The sequence below is a fragment of the Urocitellus parryii genome, chromosome 4, assembly GCF_045843805.1.
Source record: "Urocitellus parryii isolate mUroPar1 chromosome 4, mUroPar1.hap1, whole genome shotgun sequence".
Classification (NCBI taxonomy): Eukaryota; Metazoa; Chordata; class Mammalia; order Rodentia; family Sciuridae; genus Urocitellus; species Urocitellus parryii.
The window spans coordinates 45,846,024-45,854,533 of NC_135534.1; the positions used below are offsets into that span (position 1 = coordinate 45,846,024).

Genomic DNA, 8,510 nt, shown 5'->3' on the forward strand with positions numbered 1-8,510 from the left:
TGTATGTTAATAATCAACCGTTTGCCTCTATGAACCCTACAGGATGGATAGTTTGGCTCCCCTCAGCAGGAGGTTTCTTGATGGAAAGGAAGAGACCCTTGTAGGGAGAAATAGTGAACACTGGGAGGCAGTGTGATGTTGGGACTTTTTCACTGTACCAGGGTCCCTAGGACACTCCTCAGGTCATGGAGAGGACACTGTACTTATTTTTACCTGCTAGATAAAGAAAATCCAACTCAGAGAGACCCTCTTTCCTCTGGGTTGGAAACAAAAGAAAGGGAAAAAAAATAACTCTACACTTCCCTTCAAAATCTGTGATGATGGAGAACTCCAGAGTCTCCCAATGTAACCTGGGTAAGGATCAGCTTCTATGAGAAGACAGTTTTACTAATCAAAAACTGAAAAAGGCAAAAATCAAACCAGCTTCTAGAACTGTGAAAGTCGTGATCAAATGGCCCATTCAAAGCATGTGTGGAACTGGGGACATGCCTATAATCCCAGCAACTGGGGAGGCCAAGGCAAGAGGATCACAAGTTCAGAGCCAGTCTCAAGGCCCTAAGGAACTTCGCAAGACCCTGTCTCAAAAAATAAAAAAGGGGGAATGGGAGGGCTAGAGATGTGGCTCAGTGGTTAAGCACCTCTGAGGTTCAATCTCTGATTTAAAAAAAAAAAAAAATGCCTGGTAATAGTTGCAGAGTATTTTGGACAGCATACTTTCTTTGGAGTCAGTGTGCCTTGGCACCAGGAAAGGGCCTGTAATGAATGAGGACATGGGTGGTGAAAGTTGGGCAAATTTTTGCAAACATACTGAAGAGGTCTGTTTCCCTGGTTAGTGTAACTCTGTCAAGTTGATAAAAATTTTCAACTCAAGGTAGAAGTGATACTTTGTTAGTCTGTAATCATCCCTTATTCCTTATTGGCACTTAAGGTTAAATATATTTCTTATGTCCCTATATGGTATTCTATAGTCAAATATAATTGAAAAAAAAAAACTCATTTATGTTTGCTGATTTAGAACCATAACTGAAGAACGTTAATATTAATAAAGAGTACCCATAGTTTTTTTTAAAGGAAAGGCCTTTCTGGAGAAAATTCTGAAAGTTCTTTGATCTGAAATGTGCAAGGAAATTATACTGATTAGAAAGAGAATTTGAAAAAGAACAGTAAGGAGTCTGAGAATAAACAAGTTTAATCAACTGCTAAATTTTTTGGATATCATTCTCTTTTGCTCACCTGTTCAACCATCTTCTCTTAATAGGGAGTAAAGGAGCAAAAGTCTTGTAGAAGCTGAGGAGCCTTACTAACCTGTTCATCAGTTTAGGGAAACTCTGCCCATTTTAGTCATTGAGTGGCCTCTCCTGGCTGGCTGTCTTCTTTCAGCTTAGCAGTAAAACCAGAGAATGGGCTTGACTCAAATTAAGAAGTATTTTTCTTTGGTATAAATTTGTGGTCTCATTTGTTGGAGATTTAGAAATAATTGTAATATTTAGGGTTATAGTCTCTGCCTAATTGAGATTAATTGAGTAAATATGGATTAAAAGAGTAATTTCTTAGAGCAAAAATTTCTTTGAATCGGCTCACATTTTTTGTTGTTTTTTTGTTGTTTATTATGGAATTGTAGCATACATTTTCTTTTTTATTTCCTCCTATTTTGAAAGTGTCTGCTCATATTTTGACCTGTTCTCTGAAGGTTCCTGTGAGAGGAATAGAGAGAGCTTGGGAAATAAGCAAATGTATTTTTGTCTTTGTCTCCTGCAGGTCCCAGCAGAGATGGCACAATCAGCGAGGACACCATTCGAGCCTCTCTTATCTCAGCAGTCAGTGACAAACTGAGGTGGCGAATGAAAGAGGAAATGGATCGCGCTCAGGCTGAGCTCAATGCCTTGAAACGAACAGAGGAAGACCTGAAAAAAGGTCACCAGAAACTGGAAGAGATGGTCACCCGTTTAGATCAAGAAGTAGTAAGTAATTCATCCAAGACTTTTGAGATTTGGGAATTGAAGTTTAGTCATGGCAAAATGTTCTGTGTATACCATGGGTATGCATGGATTAAAGAGTTTAGAAAATTATAGGTGTCTAGGGCTGGAGTTGTGGCTCAGAGCACTTGCCTGGCATGTGGAAGGCCCTGGGTTCAATCCTCAGCACCACATTCAAATAAATAAAAGCTCCATTTACAACTAAAAAATATTTTTATATATATATGTGCGTGTGTGTGTGTATAATTTTAGAAATTTGACTATAGCTTCTTTATAGCATTATTTAAAATAGAGCCCATGTTTGTTCTTTGGGATGTGATTAATATTTAGAGCATTTTGCTTGCCACCCAAAGAAAGGACTGTTTGAATATGTGATGTTGCCATACAGTTAGAGTTCGAAGCCACAATAAAGATCCATAGACCATGAGTTATAGATTTAAGGGACAGTTCTGTTTCCAAATGTTGTTTAAACCATTTTAGAGTTATCTTCAATGAATTCTTCTAACTTGAGAGAGTCCCATAAACATGGTGTGTTTCTTTGTGACAGATTGTTTTTCTTTAGAGTCAGCGTGTAAATCAGTCCTGTGTCTTTATTTAGTGAAAATGAAGTAAAAGCACTAGCATAACTTGAGAGCCAGTTTCACGTGTCCACTTTTCATACCCATGAGGGAGAATTAATTTCAGTAAATGTGCACTTTTGATTTAAGAGAAAAAAATTATTGCCAGGCATGGTGCACACACCTATAACTCCAGTGACTCAGGAGGCCTAGGTAAGGAGGATCACAAGTTCAAAGCTAGCATCAGAAACTTAGCAAGGCCCTAAGCAACTTAGCTAGACCCTATCTTAAAATAAAAAGGGCTGGGGATGTGGCTCAGTGGTTAAGCACCTCTAGATTCAATCCCCAGAGCCAAAAAAAAGGTTAAAAATATTGAAATTCAAAGGCTTTGGAGGAAATGATTTGTACCTAGACATGGAGAATGGTTCTAGTATATGTATAAAGTGAACTCTGTAGTGGCCAGCCATTTTCAGAAGTTCAGGAAAGTGACAATAATGTAATTTAGGGCCTACAATCACCACATACAGTATCCTCAAACTAAATAAAGCCAAGTGTTCCTCAGGACTCTGCATTATTACTCTGTGGCAGATGCCCACTTGTTTAGAGGAAGAACCTCTTTTATGTAAAGTGACTTCCTCCTGGAATGCATCTTGTGGATGGCTTAGTTTTCATTATCACTTGTTAACTGATAAGTGCAACTCTTGTCACTGTTACTAAATGTGCTCAACTCAGGATATTTCCACCACTGTCCTGTTTTCATTCAGCCTATTAGATTATCTTTTCCTCTACTTTTGACTAGTGTTATTGTTTTATTAGTCCCTTCCTGTGAAGTTGTCTGATAAGCAAATAATTAGGTACAAATTAGTATAAAGCTTTCATGCATGTACTGTTCTGTTTTCAGGCTGAAGTTAACAAAAACATAGAACTTTTGAAAAAGAAGGATGAAGAACTCAGTTCTGCTCTGGAGAAAATGGAAAATCAATCTGAAAATAATGATATTGATGAAGTTATCATTCCCACAGCCCCACTATATAAACAGATCCTAAATCTGTATGCAGAGGAAAATGCTATTGAAGACACTATCTTTTACCTGGGAGAAGCCTTGAGACGAGGAGTAATAGATCTGGATGTCTTCTTAAAGGTATGTCTTCCTCACTGTTTTCCAGGCTTTTAGATCTTGTGCTATAGGGACACTAACCTTGAAAACCACAAACCAAAAGGGTTTCTCTGTAGGGAAGTTTAAGATAATTTTTCCATACAAGAGCAAGCAGGTGAGATATATGACCATGAACAAGCAGTGTCTTCTTAGAGCGCTGAGGAGCACTCCAAGTAAGGAGAAATTGGGCTAGGGTCTGCAGTTCCTACCCGCCTGGCAGAATCAAGATGGCTGTAACTCTTCTATTATAACTATTGTGTCTGAGTGTATCAAGGGGACATAAATTTACATAGGTTCTTTCAGGTTATACTACTTAAATTGAGATCACTGACTACTCACTCCATCTTTTATCTGTTAATGTTGTATAATTTTAGATTGGTTTTCCCCCGATAAACAGCCCTTTCCAAGGAAGTGGGCTACTCTTTTGAATGAAAATTTTCCTAGGCTTAATGCTGTTATACAGATATGAAAATCTAGTAAGCTGGGTTTGGTTATTGCTGTTTGGTGGGTCATGGAGAATATAGTTTTAAGAATAGCAGCAGCCATCCTTTCGATATTTGGTCCAGCTGCTGTTGGTGCCTCAGTGTACATGTGAGGCTGGTCAGGTCATTTAACTGATCTTACTGTGGGTGAGAGGATAAACCATGAGCCTTAGGTCTGATGCAAGCTTAGGTCTGAGGCAAACACATGAATTGGTATAAACCAGAGACCCAAGAGAGAACTCTCTACACTGTCTCCTGCTTTGATGGCGTAGCATAGGGAAAGATGCACCTGGTTAGGTAAGAGGTGTATGCTACTTGGTAGGGATTAGACCACGGACAAAAACTAACCCCATGTTGCTTATCCTTGCCCATCTCCTTTTTATAGCCAAGGGAGAAGAATGGGTAACTTCCATTAGGATCATGCTACAAGTTTTCATGGCAGAGTGAGACATCTTGGTTATATATCAGAAGTGTAACTCAGTGGTAGAGTACTTGCCTAGCATCTGTGAGGTTCTGGGGTTGATCCCCATCACCACCCAAAAAAAAAAGAAAAGGATAAAGCTCAAAATCCTGAGCCAGATCCTCGAATGAGGCTTTCCCTGTAAGCCTCAGAAGACTTTGCTCTAATGTAGTCTACTGGCTTCATTGTGGTGAAGTTTTAAAAGCCACAAGTAATGAGGTAGTGATTCCAAACACAGGTTGATATTGGTAATGTATTTAGGATTCTTAGATCCCATTTAGGTTATAGCTATCTGATACTTCATGCGTGAGCCTGGATCAAAGCCATTCTAAACTGTTGAAATTTTTCCCCCCTTCCAGCATGTACGTCTGCTGTCCCGTAAACAGTTCCAGTTGAGGGCACTAATGCAAAAAGCAAGAAAGACTGCTGGTCTTAGTGACCTCTACTGACTTCAGCTGGAGTTTGACCTCTTCTTAAAGCATTCTTTTCTTCTCTTTTCTTTTATCAGTAGGTACCCAGAATAAGTTATTCAGTTTATCATTCAAGTGTAAAATATTTTGAATCAATAATATATTTTCTGTTTTCTTTGGGTAAAGACTGGCTTTTATTAATGCACTTTCTATCCTCTGTAAACTTTTTGTGCTGAATGTTGGAACTGACTATGCTAAATAAAATTTGTTGCATAATTTTTCTCTTCTTTTTTGGACTTCTTTAGGAAAGATCTATGAACCTTCATAAGAAGCAGTCTTCTCACTTAGCAACCAAAACATAATATTGATCAATAATAGTTACAATTTAGTGTTATTTATTCTATAGGATATAAAGAGAATTTTATTTAATATGGAATATATTTGAATTAAATATTGAAGGATTTGAAAACTGATCTTTTTGTGAGAGGTATGTGTACCTTACCCTCCCACCAGTCCTTGCTAGATCTGTTTCCTTTCTATGGCCTGATTGAACCATAACTGTTTCTGTCAGAGAGAAAGGAACAGAATGGCAGGTGCCAAGCTATACACCCAAATCTATGTTAGCTAGACAAGATGGTCTGGACATAATAGGATCTGTGCCTTCCCCTTTAATTGTTTCATAAGCATGATTGGATTTTCACACCATGTGTAAGATGTGCCCCCCTCAAATCTTTTTATAATGTCAGCACATTTCCTATCTGAAGTGAAAAAATAAACTTTTTTTTTTTTTTTTTTAAGAAAAAGGGAAAGATACAATGCACAAGCATCCTTGTCTTTGTTGGTATTTGAAGTTCTGTCTTTATGGGAAGTGATGCTGTAACCAAATTTATGATGAAAAAATGAGCTACATACCTAGTAGATGTCCTGCAGAGCTCATCCAACTAGAACAAAATATTCCCCATCGAATTGAGAGTGGTAGAAGAAGAAAACATCCCAATGTGAAATGTTTTCCTTTGGAGATTTATACCTAGCCCAAGAGAAGAATAACCAATTGCAACATCAGAGGGGTTTATAGTTCAGATATTTTCTTAGAAAATTAAAATCCACTTATAAAAATTATCAGAATAAAAACTGCCAAGGTTAAACCAAGGTTTTTCTTAGGGTTAGGATTGTAGCATTTACATTATTTTTGTGTGTATGTGCTTTTTACATTTTAAAATCATGAACCTAAGGAGTAAGTTGGAGAAATAACATAACTGAAAGCTATTTTGTAGCAACCTAACATTGCTACAGAACTGAATTTCTCCTAGAAATTCCTTACAGTTATTATTTAATGTAAGTACTAGATTTATGAAGGTAAGTTCAGAGATCCAGAAAATAACATAAAATCAATTTCACTACTAAAGTAAAGACTATATGGAAGTTGTTTAAAAAAAATACATTGAGTCCACTGGGTTGGACTCAGCAGTGAGCAAGACAGAAATTGGTCCCTGAATGCTAAATTTATCTGGTGATCCAGGTGCAGTGATGAATTCCCATAATGCCAGTGGTTCAGGAGGCTGAGACAGGAGTGTCACAAGTTCAAGGCCACCCCAGCAATTTAGTGAGGCCCTAAGCAACTTGAGAACTTAATTCAAAATAAAAGGTCTGGAGTTGTGGCTCAGTGGTGGAGCACCTGCTAAAAGTACAGAAAATATATAACAACATAAACTTGAGGCACTAATCTTAACCCTTGGCAGAATTCAGTATCAAAACTAATTTCTAAGGTACCAAAATCATGAAGCCTTTTAACTAGAAACCACTTTTTCATGGGCATTTTTCCATATGAGAGTTCATAGCCTTCAAAGGAACACCAGCAATGTTAACTGCACTCCTCCTAAAAAAGAGGAAAAAGAAATCCATTTATTGTATATTACAGTGCATATTAGTGCTCTCACCCCCCGCCCCACCCCTGTGGGATCTGTGTTGTCCAGGCTGTCCTCAAACATCTGGGCTCAAGTAATCCACCTGCTTCAGCCTCCCAAATAAGCTGGGACTACTGGTACATGCCACCACACCCAGCTCAAAGAATTTTTTTAAATTTGTTTTAATTGCTTTAGGTGATTTTCAACTAAGAGTGTTCAATAGAACCATCTACCATCTAAAAATTCAGGCAAGAAGTAATAGTGCACACCTGTAATCCCATCATCAGGATATTTGAGACAGGAGGAATATAAATTCAAGGCCAGCCTGAGAAACTTGGATTGTATCTCAAAATAAAATACAAAGGGCTGGGAATGTAGCTCAATGGTAGTGCTTTTTGTCTAGCATGCACAAAGCCCTGAGTTCAATTCCCAGTACTGCAAAAAAAAAAAAAAAAAAAAAAAAAAGTGTTTTTGGTAAGATTTTTAGAAATTTTTAAAACTTAAAATTCTGAATCCCCAACCCTAGATCTTCCATGGATTGAGGGAATCTACGATTCAGACATTTTGACAGGTTCTCCAAGCAAGAAAGTGGCAGTTTTACACTGTCAGCTGTAAGTAATTTAAACTTCTCTCCCTTTAATTCCATCTCCATGTTCAGGGTTTATATTAGATTTCAAGGGTTTTCGCCAGAAAACTGCTATCACCAGCAGGACTGCTATCACCTCAGCACTCTTAATTTCCCCCAGTTATGCCCATTCCTTAATCTGAAGAATTCATATTACTTCACAATGCTGACCTTCCTGAACTAGAGTGTCCTAAGTACAAACTATATCATATATCATGTTACTTAGTTCTATATTCAAAAAGTGTTGTAATCTTAGCCATCTATATGTGGGATTCACTAACAATCTCACATTTTTCGAGTTTGTGATTATTTCTGGTGGATTCTTTTAAATGTTTTTTTTTAAGTTGTCGATGGACCTTTATTTATTCATTTATATGTGGTGCTGATAATCAAACCTATTATTTCACACATGCTAGACAAGTGTTCTATCAATGAGCCACAACCCCAGGCCCTCTGGTGGATTCTTTTATAAATAAATAAATGTGCTAAACATTAAAACATTATTAAAAGGGTTTAAAGTGAACTTCCCCACCAGGAACTCTCTCTGTTTAAATCTATATGGTCAATACAGTCAAAATATCATTCAAAGAGTGTGCAAGGGCTTACTGATGCTTATTTCCATTCCTCCAAGGCTCATCTATCATCCCATGACAACTTTCAGAGAGGAGGTTAATCTTTGTCCAATAAAGAAACCGAAATGGACAACATCCAAATTAGTCATTTCCAGTTAGTACAGTTTTGGGAAAATATACTCAACTTCTAGGCTATATAAAATCTCCATTAAGAGAAAGCTCAGGGCTGGGGATGTGGCTCAAGCGGTAGCGTGCTTGCCTAGCATGCGTGCGGCCCAGGTTCGATCCTCAGCACCACATATGAAAAAAGATGTTATGTCTGCCAAAAACTAAAAATAAATAAATAAATAATTTTTTTAAAAAAAGCT

At 37.6% G+C, this 8,510-nt stretch overlaps 1 protein-coding gene and 1 non-coding gene across 4 annotated transcripts in view; both read left to right on the forward strand.

Annotated features, from left to right (window-relative positions):
* The window catches only part of Tsg101 (tumor susceptibility 101), a 60,772-nt gene extending 55,453 nt beyond the window's left edge, over positions 1-5,319 (forward strand). For all 3 annotated transcript variants that reach the window (XM_026414489.2, XM_026414490.2, XM_077797516.1), the window contains 3 exons: positions 1,759-1,961; positions 3,435-3,674; positions 4,991-5,319. In XM_026414489.2, the coding sequence (XP_026270274.1) occupies positions 1,759-1,961; positions 3,435-3,674; positions 4,991-5,080 (533 nt within the window). In that variant the 3' untranslated portion in view covers positions 5,081-5,319. The remainder of the gene's footprint in view (positions 1-1,758; positions 1,962-3,434; positions 3,675-4,990) is intronic.
* Positions 5,320-5,705: 386 nt separating this feature from the next.
* LOC113200901 (small nucleolar RNA U13) lies at positions 5,706-5,805 on the forward strand. Its single transcript, XR_003303087.2, has one exon. It is a non-coding gene; the product is annotated as a small nucleolar RNA U13 (small nucleolar RNA).
* The last annotated feature ends 2,705 nt before the right edge of the window (positions 5,806-8,510 follow it).